Raw genomic sequence first — 15,670 nt, 5'->3', positions numbered from 1 at the left:
TCAAAAAAAACAAAAACCTCAGCCCCTGAAATGCTGACGCGTGGATGCCTATTGGTCCTGGTTGGTGCCACCAACCGGGACCAAAGGCCCTCCTGCCTGGGCTCGGCGCACCGGCCACGTGGAGGCCCATCTGTCCCGGTTCCTGTTTGAACCGGGACTAAAGGGCCAGGGCATTAGTAACGACCCTTTAGTCCCGGTTCAAAAACCGGGACAAAAGGCCCTTACCAACCGGGACAGAAGACCCTTTTTCTACTAGTGTTAATTGTGGTATGAATATTCATATCCGAAAGATTCAAGATAAAAGTTTAATGTTGACATAAAATAATAATACTTCAAGCATACTAACAAAGCAATCATGTCTTCTCAAAATAACATGGCCAAAGAAAGTTATCCCTACAAAATCATATAGTCTGGCTATGCTCTATCTTCATCACACAAAGAATTTAAATCATGCACAACCCCGATGACAAGCCAAGCAATTGTTTCATATTTTTGACATTCTCAAAACTTTTTCAATATGCACGTAATACATGAGCGTGAGCCATGGATATAGCACTATAGGTGGAATAGAATGGTGGTTGTGGAGAAGACAAAAAGGGAGAAGATAGTCTCACATCAACTAGGCGTATCAACGGGCTATGGAGATGCCCATCAATAGATATCAATGTGAGTGAGTAGGGATTGCCATACAACGGATGCACTAGAGCTATAAGTATATGAAAGCTCAACAAAAGAAACTAAGTGGGTGTGCATCCAACTTGCTTGCTCATGAAGACCTAGGGCATTTTGAGGAAGCCCATCATTGGAATATACAAGCCAAGTTCTATAATGAAAATTTCCCACTAGTATATGAAAGTGACGAAATGGGAGACTCTCTACTATGAAGATCATGGTGCTACTTTGAAGCACAAGTGTGGTAAAAGGATAGTAGCATTGCCCCTTCTCTCTTTCTCTCTCATTTTTTTATTTGGGCCTTTTCTTTTTTTATGGCCTCTTTTCTTCCTTTTTTTTATTTTTCGTCCGGAGTCTCATCCCGACTTGTGGGGGAATCATAGTCTCCATCATCCTTTCCTCACTGGGACAATGCTCTAATAATGATGATCATCACACTTTTATTTTTTTACAACTCAACAATTACAACTCGATACTTAGAACAAAATATGACTCTATATGAATGCCTCCAGCGGTGTGCCAGAATATGCAATGAATCAAGAGTGACATGTATAAAAGAATTATGGACGGTGGCTTTGCCACAAATACGATGTCAACTACATGATCATGCTAAGCAATATGACAATGATGGAGTGTGTCATAATAAATGGAACGGTGGAAAGATGCATGGCAATATATCTCGGAATGGCTATGGAAATGCCATAATAGGTAGGTATGGTGGCTGTTTTGAGGAACGTATATGGTGGCTGTATGATACCGGCGAAAGGTGCGCGGTATTAGAGAGGCTAGCAATGGTGGAAGGAAGAAAAGTGCGTATAATCCATGGACTCAACATTAGTCATGAAGAACTCATATACTTATTGAAAAAATCTACAAGTTATCAAAGCAAAGTATTACGCGCATGCTCCTAGGGGGATAGATTGGTAGAAAAAGACCATCGCTTGTCCCCGGCTGCCACTCATAAGGAAGACAATCAATAAATAAATCATGCTCCGACTTCATCACATAACGGTTCACCATACGTGCATGCTACGGGAATCACAAACTTTAACACAAGTATTTCTCAAATTCACAACTACTCAACTAGCACAACTTTAATATCACCATCTTCATATCTAAAACAATTATCAAGCATCAAACTTCTCATAGCATTCAACACACTCATAAGAAAGTTTTTACTATTCTTGAATACTAAGCATATTAGGATTATTTAAGCAAATTACCATGCTATTTAAGACTCTCAAAATAATCTAAGTGAAGCATGAGAGATCAATAGTTTCTGTAAAACAAATCCACCACCGTGCTCTAAAAGATATAAGTGAAGTACTAGAGCAAAACTATATAACTCAAATGATATAAGCGAAGCACATAGAGTATTCTAACAAATTCCAAATTGTGTATGGCTCTCTCAAAAGGTGTGTACATCAAGGATGATTGTGGTGAACTAAAAAGCAAAGACTCAAATCATACAAGACGCTCCAAGCAAAACACATATCATGTGGTGAATAAAAATATAGCTCCAAATAAAGTTACCGATAGAAGTAGACAAAAGAGGGGATGCCTTCTGGGGCATCCCCAAGCTTTGGCTTTTAGGTGTCCTTAGATTATCTTGGGGGTGCCATGGGCATCCCCAAGATTATGCTCTTGCAGCTCCTTGTTCCATAATCCATCAAATCTTTACCCAAAACTTGAAAACTTCACAACACAAAACTTAAAGTAGAAAATCTCGTGAGCTCCGTTAGCGAAAGAAAACAAAAGACCACTTCAAGGTACTGTAATTAACTCATTGTTTATTTGTATTGGTGTTAAACCTACTGTATTCCAACTTATCTATGGTTTATAAACTATTTTACTAGCCATAGATTCATCAAAATAAGCAAACAACACACGAAAAACAGAATCTGTCAAAAACAGAACAGTCTATAGTAATCTGTAGCTAGCGCAAGATCTGGAACCCCAAAAATTCTGAAATAAATTTCTGAACGTGAGTAATTTATCTATTAATCATCTTCAAAAAGAATTAACTAAATATCACTTTCCAAATAAAAATGGCAGCAGTTCTCGTGAGCGCTAAAGTTTCTGTTTTTTACAGCAAGATATCAAGACTTTCCCCAAGTCTTCCCAATGGTTCTACTTGGCACAAACACTAATTAAACACAAAAAACACAGACAAAACAGAGGCTAGGTAAATTATTTATTACTAAACAGGGGCAAAAATCAAGGAATAAAAATAAAATTTGGTTGCCTCCCAACAAGCGCTATCGTTTAACGCCCCTAGCTAGGCATAAAAAGCAAGGATAGATCTAGGTATTGCCATCTTTGGTAGGCAATCCATAAGTGGCTCTCATAATAGATTCATAAGGTAATTTAATTTTCTTTCTAGGAAAGTGTTCCATGCCTTTCCTTAACGGAAATTGGAATCTAATATTTCCTTCCTTCATATCAATAATTGCACCAATCGTTCTAAGGAAAGGTCTACCAAGAATAATAGGACATGAAGAATTGCAATCTATGTCAAGAACGATAAAGTATACGGCCACATAATTCCTATTTGCAACAATAAGAACATCATTAATTCTTCCCATAGGTTTCTTAATAGTGGAATCCGCAAGGTGCAAGTTTAGAGTGCAATCATCAAAATCACGGAAACCTAAAAAAATCACACAAAGTCTTTGGAATCGTGGAAACACTAGCACCCAAATCACATAAAGCATAGAACTCATGATCTTCAATCTTAATTTTAATAGTTGGTTCCCACTCATCATAAAGTTTTCTAGGGATAGAAACTTCTAATTCAATTTTTTCTTCATAAGATTGCATCAAGGCATCAACGATATGTTTAGTAAACGCTTTATTTTGACTATAAGCATGAGGAGAATTTAGCATGGATTGTAACAAGGAAATACAATCAATCAAAGAGAAATTTTCATAATTAAATTCCTTGAAATCCAAAATAGTGGGTTTAGCAACATCTAGGGTTTTAATTTCAATCCCACTTTCATCAAATTTAGCATCAAGATCTAAAAACTCTGAATTTTTGGAACGCCTTCTAGGTAAAGGTGGATCATATTCGGTCCCATCATTATAAAGATTCATATTGCAAAACAAAGATTTAATAGGGGACACACCAATAACTTTTAGATCTTCATCTTTATTTTCATAGGAAATAGAATAACACGCTTTTATAAAGGCATCTTTCTTAGCACGCATCCTAGCGGTTCTTTATTGGCACTCATCAATGGAAATTCTCATGGCTTTGAGAGACTCATTGATATCATGCTTAGGTGGAATAGATCTAAGTTTCAAAGAATCAGCATCAAGAGAAATTCTATCAACGTTCCTAGCCAAATCATCAATCTTAAGCAATTTTTCTTCAATCAAAGCATTGAAATTCTTTTGCGAAGTAATAAATTCTTTAATATTAGATTCAAAATTAGAGGGCATCTTATTATAACTCCCATAAGAATTGTTGTAGGAATTACCATAATTATTAGAGGGATTACTAGGATAAGGCCTAGGATTAAAATTTCCTCTATACGCGTTGTTACCAAAATTATTCCTACCAACAAAATTCACATCCATAGGTTCATTATTGTTCTCAATCAAAGTAGACAAGGGCATATCATTAGGATTAGAAGAAACACTCTTACTAGGAAATAATTTCATAAGTTCATCCATCTTTCCACTCAAAACATTAATTTCTTCTATCGCATGCACCTTTTTATTAGTAGATCTTTCAGTATGCCATTGAGAATAATTGACCATAATATTATCTAGGATTTTAGTAGCTTCTCCTAAAGTGATTTCCATAAAAGTGCCTCCCGCGGCTGAATCTAAAAGATTTCTAGAAGCAAAATTCAATCCGGCATAAAATTTTTGTATAATCATCCACAAATTCAAACCATGAGTAGGGCAATTAAGTATCATTAATTTCATCCTCTCCCAAGCTTGTGCAACATGTTCATGATCAAGTTGCTTAAAATTCATAATATCATTTCTAAGGGAGATGATCTTAGCGGGAGGAAAATACTTAGAGATAAAAGCATCTTTGCACTTGTTCCAAGAATCAATACTATTTTTAGGAAAAGACGAAAACCAAGCTTTAGCATGATCTCTAAGCGAAAAAGGAAATAGCTTCAATTTAACAATATCATTATCCACATCTTTCTTCTTTTGCATATCACACAAATCAACGAAGCTATTTAGATGGGTAGCGGCATCTTCACTAGGAAGGCCGGAAAACGGATCTTTCATGACAAGATTCAGCAAAGCGGCATTAATTTCACAAGACTCAGCATCGGTAAGAGGAGAAATTGGAGTGCTAATAAAATCATTGTTGTTGTTATTGGTAAAGTCACACAATTTAGTGTTATCTTGAGCCATCATGACAAGCAAGCAATCCAACACACAAGCAAACAAAAAGCAAGCGAGCAAAAAGAGGCAAATAGAGAGAGGGAGGATAGAGAGAGAGGGCGAATAAAATGGCAAGGGTGAAGTGGGGGAGAGGAAAACGAGAGGCAAATGGCAAATAATGTAATGCGGGAGATAAGGGTTGTGATGGGTACTTGGTATGTTGACTTTTGCGTAGACTCCCCGGCAACGGCGCCAGAAATGGCTCGTTGTCGGGAGTCAAATCTTGACTTGCGTGAACCTCCCCGGCAACGGCGCCAGAAATTCTTCTTGCTACCTCTTGAACACTGCGTTGGATTTCCTTGAAGAGGAAAGGATGATGCAGCAAAGTAGCATAAGTATTTCCCTCAGTTTTTGAGAACCAAGGTATCAATCCAGTAGGAGGTTGCGCGCGCGTCCCTAGTACCTGCACAAAACAAATAACTCCTCGCAACCAACGCGATAAGGGGTTGTCAATCCCTTCACGGTCACTTACAAGAGTGAGATCTGATAGATATGATAAGATAATATTTTTGGTATTTTTGTGATAAATATGCAAAGTAAAATAAAAGCAAAGTAAAAAGCATAGGAAATAAGTAAGTATTGGAAGATTAATATGATGAAGATAGACTCGGGAGCCATAGGTTTCACTAGTGGCTTCTCTCAAGAGCATAAGTATTTTACGATGGGTGAACGAATTACTGTTGAGCAATTGACAGAATTGAGCATAGTTATGAGAATATCTAGGTATGATCATGTATATACGCACCATGTCTGAGACAAGTAGACCGACTCCTGCCTGCATCTACTACTATTACTTCACTCATCGACCGCTATCCAACATGCGTCTAGAGTATTAAGTTCATGAAAACATAGTAACGCCTTCAGCAAGATGACATGATGTAGAGGGATAAACTCAAACAATATGATATAAACCCCATCCTTTTATCCTCGATGGCAACAATACAATACGCGCCTTGCTGCCCCTACTGTCACTGGGAAAGGACACCGCAAGATTGAACCCAAAGCTAAGCACTTCTCCCATTGCAAGAAAGATCAATCTAGTAGGCCAAACCAAACTGATAATTCGAAGAGACTTGCAAAGATAACCAATCATACATAAAAGAACTCAGAGAAGATTCAAATATTGTTCATAGATAATCTTGATCATAAACCCACAATTCATCGGTCTCAACAAACACACCGCAAAAAGAAGATTACATCGAATAGATCTCCACAAGAGAGGGGGAGAACATTGTATTGAGATCCAAAAAGAGAGAAGAAGCCATCTAGCTAATAACTATGGACCCGAAGGTCTGAGGTAAACTACTCACACTTCATCGGAGAGGCTATGGTGTTGATGTAGAAGCCCTCCGTGATGGATGCCCCCTCCGGCGGAGCTCCGGAACAGGCCCCAAGATGGGATCTCATGGATACAGGAAGTTACGACGGTGGAATTAGGGTTTTGGCTCCGTATCTAATCGTTTGGGGGTACGTAGGTATATATAGGAGGAAGTAGTACGTCGGTGGAGCAACAGGGGGCCCACGAGGGTGGATTGCGCGCCGGGGGGGGTAGGCGCGCCCCCTACCTCGTGGTCTCCTCCTTTGTTTCTTGAGGTAGGGTCCAAGACTCCTGGATCATGTTCGGTGAGAAAATCACGTTCCCGAAGGTTTCATTCTGTTTGGACTTCGTTTGATATTCCTTTTCTTCGAAACCCTAAAATAGGTAAAAACAGCAATTCTGGGTTGGGCCTCCGGTTAATAGGTTAGTCCCAAAAAATAATATAAAAGTGGATAATAATGTCCAAAACAGTAGATAATATAGCATGGAGCAATCAAAATTATAGATACGTTGGAGACGTATCACTAAACAACATGCTGAATTGATTTTGAAAATGCATGAGTTAACTAAGGAAAACATTGAGCGCATGAATGCTAAATATAAACTTGCTGGAGATAAGGGTAGAAAATATGTTGTGTTTGCACCTGGAGATCTTGTTTGGTTACATTTGCTTAAGGATAGATTTCCTGATTTACGCAAACCAAAGCTAATGCCACGTGCCGATGGTCCTTTTAAGGTGTTAGAGAAAATAAATGATAATGCATATAAAATAGAGCTACCTACAGATTTTGGGGTTAGTCCCACTTTTAACATTGCAGATTTGAAGCCTTATTTGGGTGAGGAAGATGAGCTTTCGTCGAGGACGACTTCATTTCAAGAAGGGGAGGATGATGAGGACATCAGTACCATTGTTACACCAATAACCCCTGCTACTATACATACAGGACCAATTACTAGAGCTCGTGCACGCCAATTAAATTACTAGGTACTTACATTTCTTGGTAATGATTCTAATATTCATGAGAATATGATGCTAGGATACATTTTTTTTGCTTACAAATGAAGGGACTAGCTTGGAGAAGGATGAACATTGGAGCAAGAACAAGCATGGAGATGATGGCATGCGCAAGGGAAACAAGAACGGAGTTTCAAGTGATGATTTTAGGACTTTGAAGCCACCGTGATGAGTGCATGAAGTCTTGGACGAAATATACAAGATGCCACTTCACAAATTTCGTCTAGAGTCTGCTATAGGTGTTGTGTCACCTTATTATTGGGCCAGGCCCATGTAATTTCGAAATACATAAGTATAGGTTGTTTTTAGAGTCCGCATGTGTGGGGAAACAAGAGATAGGGTTGGTTTCGGACCCCTTTCCCAAGGGCCACAAAATTCCCCCCTATTCCTCCATATATACAACCCTTAGTGTGTCGTTCAGACTTTCGGTTTTGTTTAGATTAAAAGTTCGCCATAGCTGCAACTTCGCGTACTTCGTTTGTGTTCAACGACCAGACCAAAGCGTCAAAGAACCCCACTTGATCAATAAAGCTTTCCTCTTTTATTTGCAATATCCAGATTGCAATTTTCAGTTTCTTGCTTGTTCTTCGTTTGCTTGCAGGAAATAGACCCTCGTGGTCGGCTTGATCGTGCTCCGGCATGGTCAATAACCTCTTGGAGTTGGTTTAGCGATTGCTAAGGCGCGACGTCCTCGCTTGTTCGTAGTCGGATCGTCAAAGTCTACTCCACCATAAATGATAGCCTCCATCTCATCAAAAGACGGGACACCTTTGCCTCTATCAAGTGGCCCTTGGGGAAGGGGCCCTTGATAGAGGCGGGGGTCCCGATATTTCGATGAGATGATAGCTATCGATTTGGTGGAGTCAACTTTGACGATCCGACTATAAACGTGCATGACGTTGCGTCTTCGCAATCGCTAAACCAATCTCCCGAGGTTACTGACGATGCTGGAAGCACGATCAGCCTGACCACGAAGGTCTATTCCTGCACGCAATCGAAGAACAAGCAAGAATATGATGATTCAATTTGAATATTGCGAATATAGATGAAGTATTGATAAAGGTGGGGATCTGAAAGTTGTCTTGGTCTGTTCTTTGGACACAAACAAAGTACACGAAGTTGCAATGGCTAACTTTTAACTAAACAAATCTCAAGGAAAAAGCTACTAGATGGATCTACTTATATAGGAGCAAGGGGTAGCGGCCAAGGAGGTGGGAGGACGTCCCAAGGCAGTCTAAAACTAAACCTAGGTCGTACAAGGCTCATGGGCCCAAGTGGAGGTGATGCAACACCTTTGGACTTGTAGTTTGACTCGGATTCTGCTGCAGCGTCAGATTGTTTTGTCGATAACTCAATGCTCCGAACGAATTTTAAGGTGAATCCAATTGGGTTGGAAAGAGCACGAAATCTACTATCCAACAAAAAAGAAAGAAAATCACCCAAATCGGAGTCCTTATGAAAGAGTTATTGGCATTTTGAGTCAGGTATGTCTGTGCAGTCCGAATCTGAATTCAGAACGTGAGAGACTTGGATTCTATCTTCTCTAGGCCCAAAAGTGACGTGAGAAGACTTTTTGAACAGCACCTAAATTTCTCTTTTTCCCTTATCTTCATATGTGGATTGTAAAAACGTCTCATACACCTGCAATTAAACATGACACAAAAATTTGTGAAGTATCTTTGTCCTGGATGACATAAATAAATTATTGCATAGTTTGCATTAGAAATCACCTCACAAATATACATGTATGCAATATTTTTTGTCGTATCGAAGGTAGTCATGTCCTCATCATCCTCCACTTCTTGAAAACAAAGCCGTCCTCGGCGTTGCTTAATCTAAAACGTGGCTAACAAAAAAGACAAGGTGTACATGTTGTATATGTATATGTCATCCATTTTTACTTTCCTTGGTTTTTGCACATATGACACATGTATACATGAGTAACTTTTATAGTTCATAAAATCTGAAGCCAAAATATTATCACAAGAAGTAGAAGGCACGAAAATATTGCAACTCAGTGTGCATATATAAGTGAAGCTCTTATTCATTTCAAAAGGTTGACAATGTTCACCATTATTAACTCCTACCACAACCGACAGTACTAAAGATCTTCCAGTACCAGTAACTTAAAAGTGCTTTATTCATCAACTACTGATTTTGAATCCCCAATCCACCCTTGTCTTTTTGTCTGCAAACCTCAGACCACTTTACCAAATGATACTTTCTTTTGTCTTCCCCATCTTGACCAAATATAGGCACGTATTTACAAGCATATAAGAAATAAAGTCAGGGATCAAATCGTGCCAAGAACATCAAGATCTAGTGGTGAAGGAATTCTTTGCTAGCTCGTCAGCAAACTCGTTAGCCTCCCTAAAGCAGTGTTTGAAGGAGATCTTTCCAAAGCCTATCACCAGTTGTTTGCACTACATAGTGAGCACTACGTCCCGACCTAAGTAATCATCCATCTACACAAGTGAGTCCAAAACAAACATGTGGAAGGGGAGTGAAAGGGTACTGGCTGTTTGAAGGAGATCTTTCCAAAGCCTATCACCAGTTGTTTGCACTACATAGTGAGCACTACGTCCCGACCTAAGTAATCATCCATCTACACAAGTGAGTCCAAAACAAACATGTGGAAGGGGAGTGAAAGGGTACTGGCTAAGACGAGATAACTTGAGGCGATCAGAGGCAAGAACCGGACAAGAGTCCTTCGAACGCACGCGTAGGGTGAGAGGGGGGGCGAAACGGGAAAATCCTATTCGCCACTAAATGCGGCAAATAGTCACCAAAACGCACAGGGGCGTGCCTACTAGGACGACCCATTTCACCAAAACACAGAAGTTTTTTATTTTCTATTTCTTCTTTTCTTTACTTTTTCCGCCTTTTCTGTTTTTTTTCTTATCTATTATGTTTTTTTTTGTATTTTTCATTTAAAAAATTCACAAATATCGTAGCTGTCCAGTTTCTTTTTAAAATATTGATTTCTTTTCTCAAAAAAGTTCATGTTTTCTAAAAAGTGTACGGAATTGAAACAATAAAATAAAATTATTAACATTTTGAAAAAAAATCATATTTTTTACAAAATATCTTCTTCTTGTTTTTAAGTTTTTATTTTGAAATTCCTAAAAAATCAGATTTTTTTGCATTCCTTAGAAAATGGTCGTAATTTTGGAAAATTGTTCCGTTTTAAAAATGCAATTTGAAAAACAGTTCTTCTTTCTAAAAAAATGTTCACAGAACAAAAAGATGTTAAAAAATTCAACAAATGTTCAAGAGTTTAAAAAACTATTCACATCTTCAAAACAATATTCACCATTTGAAATATATTTCACATCTTTCTTAAACTGTTCTCTTTTCAGAAAATATTGTAATTACATTTTTTAAAATACATGATTAATTTTTTAAAATACAAGATTGACTTTTTTAATGCATGGTCAACATTGTTTCTGTACACATTTAATTTTTTTCAAATGCTTGGTTAACATTTTTTTAAATGGAAGATTAACATTTTTAAATACATGGTCACCATTTTTTCTATATAACTTAAATATTTTCAAACCTTGATTAACATATTTCAAGTACAACTTTAACCTTTTTTAATACCATTCAAAATTAAATTTTTTGAATACATAGTCAAAAACATTCTATACACATTTAGAAGTTTTCCAATACATGTTAAACATTTTTTTAATACAACGTCAGTATTTTTTAATGTAAATTTAACAATTTTCAAATGCTTGATTAATTTTTTTATGAACTTGGTTAACATATTTTCAAATGTTTGATTCACATTTTATGGACACATGATCAAATTTTTCACACACATTGCATATATTTGGTATATATTTTTCGTATACATGAGAAATATTTATCTACACACATTTAACATTTTTCAAATGCTTGGTTAACATTTTTTTTCAAATGTTTTATGTAAAGTATTTTTGTAATATATTTATTTAGAATATTTGGAAGTATAAACGAAAATAAAAAATGAACAAATAAATTAAAAATTGTTGAAAATTTTAAGATTTGGGGCAATATATGTGATCTAAAAATTAATCTTAAAAATTGTCCATAATTTTTGAAAATAGTTCCAAATTTTAAAAAATCATGATTTGAAAATTTTTCACAAACTTCAAAAATACTATGCGATTTGAAAAAATGCTCATGAATTTGAGCATGTTTAAATATTTTTTAACAATATTTTTTCTTCAAATTCCAAAAAGTTGCAAATATTAAAAAAAATGCATCGTCAGATCTAGAGACATGACCATGTGGATGTGTTTGTGTTTCCCTTTGTGGTCAAACGCAGGGGGAGTTGGCTATTACTTCTTCGGTTGGTGGTGCTTTGGCTACAACATCAAATTTGGTATTTCGGCGAGTGAGGCGCAATCTAGGTGTGATCAGCTCAGCATTGTCTTCCTCTTCCGGCCATGGATCCTATGTGGATACAATTTTACTGTCCCGACGATGTGTGGAACTCCAGCCAGGCAGCAATAGCAACTTCGGCATGCCATTGACCTGTGTGGAATGGAGAGGGTGGAGGATTCCCTTTCAAATGGATTGTGTTTCCTTTTTCTTTTTGAAAATTTCTTGTAATGTTGATGTTTGATTAATATGCAGCCACAATTCATTTATAAAAGAAAATTCACGTGTTTTGGCGGGACTGTAAGGGGATCGACATAATTACAGTTTTCCTTTCCGCATAAAAGTAATTTTGTTGCCACGAAACTTCATATCTAAACGAGACAACCTACGAACAAACCTGTGGTTGGATGGTTAGGTGGACAGTGGTATCCTTAGCCCATCAATGTTGAAGTCCTGGTGTTTGCATTTATTCTGGATTTATTTCAGGATTTTCGACGATGAGCGTTCAGTGGGAGGAGACGTTCCCGTTGACTACGAGGCGCCTACGGTGACTTGATAAAATCTCAAGAAGATATGCCGGTTCAGTCTCTCAGATGTGCTCGTATGAATAGGGTGTGCGTGTGTGCGTTCATATGAGTGAGTGTATGCACATATATATGAGTGCTTGCGTCTGTGATGTGTTCAAGAGACAACCTAAAAAGTCGTATGCAGGCAATATTTGATACACAGATAATACAAACTAATTACTTCTTTCGATCCATATTAATTATCGCTACTTTAGTACAATTCAAGGTTAAAGTTTTATACAAGTCTTTTAGTACAATTCAAGGTTAAAGTTTTATACAAGTCTTTTTTTCTTCTCGGGCGGGAGACTACAAACTCTAGTTGCCGTCAGGAAAGTCCCTTCGCCGCCTTCCTCCGACAGGGAGCCCTTCGTTGCCTTTCTCCGGCAGCTCCCTCCCGCCGGCGACCTCGGTCGTCGGTGGTGAGGGGGGTCGCCGGATCTACGCGTGTGGATTGTGTAGCTTTAGATTAGGCCCTACTAGCTTAGATTTTTCGGGCGTTCGTTGTTTTGGCTATGCGGCGGCGATGGCGGCGATAAATAAAGAAGCTTTAGATTCTCCCCAACCAGGCAATCCGTCCTATGGTTGGGATTGATTTGGAAACTAGTCTGTTGAAATAGGGATGGCGTGGAGCCGGCTTCCTCGTGATGGACTTGTGTCCTCGGGCTCCCTTGTTGCGATGATCGACGTTTGCTCCTGCGCCGGTGTGGAGTTTGGGAGGTAGCTCACGAGCGGATGCAAATTATGGTCTGCATGGCGGCATATGAAAGATGGTGGATCGTGTCTTGGGTTCGTGGTTCGTGGCTGGCAGGTATGGTTTCCTTTTCTGACGTGTTAGTCGTACGGGGGTGACAGATCTAGAGTTTGATGGCGTGTCCGATGTTGCATCAGCCTGATTCGTGCAACGGCAATGATTTCGTCTTTTGGTGACTCGCCTTAAAGGTCCGCAAAGCTGCATATCAGTGATGAAGCCGTGTCGAGCTCGGATGAGGTAATTCATTATTTTGTTTTGTTTTTTGGTGGCTGCTTTGGTGATGCGGAGGCAGGTGACGAGCGATAGTGTCAAACTCAAAGGATTTTAAGGCTAGTGTTCTACTGTCATTTCAGTTTTGTCATGTCAATATTTGTACTTAGTAAGACTTTTATGTATTTAACAACTAATACAATGAGCAACACGCTTAAACGGGGAGAATACTAAAACAACAATTGGGGGGAGTAGCTGTTTTTATTCGAACAAATTAGTGAAGCGACACAGCCGAGATTCGTACTCCAGCTACTGTAGTAATATTCCCTCAAAGAAAAAGCTACTGTAGTAATAAACCTTAAATCCACAAACTGACACCGTACTATTTTTTTTCCCAGCTCTGACTCTTGTGCGCCAGGAGAGCGCGAATTCTCTCCCCGTACACCCGACGCGGCAGCTCCTCAGCCTCAGGGCAGCGGCAGCGGGTGGAGCCGCGGCGCGACGGCGCAGACGAGCGGGTGCTTCCGCGGCAGCGTCAGCCCGGGCCCCTCCTCCATGTCCACCTTGGAAGCGCCGCCCGCGGGCCGCCACTCGAAGCACTGCACCATGGCGGCCAGCGCCGCCTGCACCACCAGCATGGCCAGCGACGCGCCGGGGCAGATCCGCCGCCCGGACCCGAACGGCAGCATGTGGAAGTGCTGCCCGCGCACGTCCGTCCCGGCGTTCGTGCCCCCCTCCAAGAACCTCTCCGGCCGGAACTCCAGCGGCTCCGGCCAGCACGACGGGTCGCGCCCGATGGCCCATACGTTCACGAACACCGTCGCGCCGGCCGGCACGTCGTACCCGCTCACCTTGCACTGCTCCGGGCACTGCCGCACCACCAGCGGGCCCGTCGGGTGAAGCCGCAGTGTCTCCTTGGCCACGGCCTGTAGGTACGGCAGGTTTGGGATGTCCGACTCGTCGGCGAGCCGGTCCTTTCCGACCACCGCGTCCATCTCCTCCTGCGCCTTCCGGAGAACGTCCGGGTTGTTGATCAGCTCCGACAGCGCCCACTCCACCGTGATGGCCGTCGTGTCCGTCCCCGCCGCGAAGATGTCCTGCGCCAATTACTGTTTTTTCAGCACTAGGTCGATTCGACCGCATCGTGGATGAACAGATCGAGCAATTGATCGAGTAATACCAGCATGAAAGCCTTGATGTTGTCCCTGGAGAGCGGCATCTCGGCGGCGTCGTCTTCGTGCATGTCGAACAGTATGTCAAGAATGTCCTTCGCCTCCCCCTCGCCGCCGTCCTCGGAGTTGGCAGACTCGCGTTGCTGCCGCCGCTTGGCGTCCCTTGCCGTGAGTATCTTCTCCATCATGGCATCGAATTTTCGGTGCACGGCGTCGATGCGCTTGCCGAGGCCCTGCACGTCCCAGTTCTTGAACACGCCGATGTAGTCCTGCAGGTTGAACGTGCCCGTGACCACGGCCGTCTCCGCGACCACGCTCCGCATCTCCTCGGTGTCGTTGTCGTCGCCGGTCCACCGCCGGCTCATCACCATCCGCGAGACGATATCGCCGGTCAGGCCCATTAGCGCGGCGTCCACGTCCACGGGCTTGCCCTTGGCCGCGCTCTGCCCCATGGAGACCACGAGGCGCACGACCTCCTCGCGGCGGACGTGGCTGAGGCGGTCGAGGGTGCGGCCCGCGAGGAGCTCGTGCACGCAGGCCTTCTTCATGAAGCGCCAGAAGGGCCCGTACGCGGAGAAGGAGAAGTCCTGGCCGCCGTAGGTGAGGCGGTGCACCGCCGTCGGCTTGGGGCGGTCCAGGAACGCGGCCTCGTGGGTCTTGAGCACCTCGCGGGCGGCGTCCGGGGAGCAGGCAGCGATGCAGGGCACGGAGCCGAGACGGAGGTAGAGGAGCGGGCCGTGGCGCTCGGCCAGGCGGTGCAGCGCCTGGTGCGGCAGCGGCATGAGGAGGTGGAGGTGGCCGAGGATGGGCAGGCCGAATGGGCTAGGCGGGAGGCGTAGCCCGCCGGTCCTGCGCCGGGTCACGACGTACAGGACGGCGGTGAGGCCGGTGACGAGCAGGAGGAGCGGTACGCTGGTGCCGGCGGGAGTGAACAGGTCTCGTGCTGCCAGCGCCATCTCCATGCTGACGATGGAGCGGAGTTGACTAGTCTACCCTGCTTAGATTTGCTGGTTCTAGTTTGTCCATGTCATTGGCGATTGGCAAGGTTATTTATACATGTACTTGGCTGTACTTTTCTTAACAGAAGTTTGTTTTTGTCCAGAACTACTTATAGATACTCTAATCAACAAATTGGTCGTACTCTATGTCTCCATCCTATATGAAAAAGCAATGTACTACTGAAGA

The 15,670-nt window shown here is 41.6% G+C and overlaps 1 protein-coding gene across 1 annotated transcript; it reads right to left on the bottom strand.

Moving 5' to 3' along the window:
• Positions 1-13,612: 13,612 nt before the first annotated feature.
• LOC119333672 (cytochrome P450 93A3-like) lies at positions 13,613-15,449 on the bottom strand. The gene is made up of 2 exons (XM_037606492.1): positions 14,494-15,449; positions 13,613-14,410 (listed from the first exon to the last, which is right to left on the bottom strand). Exons 1-2 carry the CDS (start codon positions 15,445-15,447, stop codon positions 13,781-13,783), a joined length of 1,584 nt encoding a protein of 527 aa, XP_037462389.1. The 5' UTR covers positions 15,448-15,449; the 3' UTR covers positions 13,613-13,780.
• Between the last annotated feature and the right edge of the window lie 221 nt (positions 15,450-15,670).

This window comes from Triticum dicoccoides, chromosome 7A (assembly GCF_002162155.2).
Source record: "Triticum dicoccoides isolate Atlit2015 ecotype Zavitan chromosome 7A, WEW_v2.0, whole genome shotgun sequence".
Lineage (NCBI taxonomy): Eukaryota > Viridiplantae > Streptophyta > Magnoliopsida > Poales > Poaceae > Triticum > Triticum dicoccoides.
The sequence above is the reverse complement of the archived record's forward strand: the minus strand, read 5'-3'. Positions and strand labels throughout refer to the sequence as shown.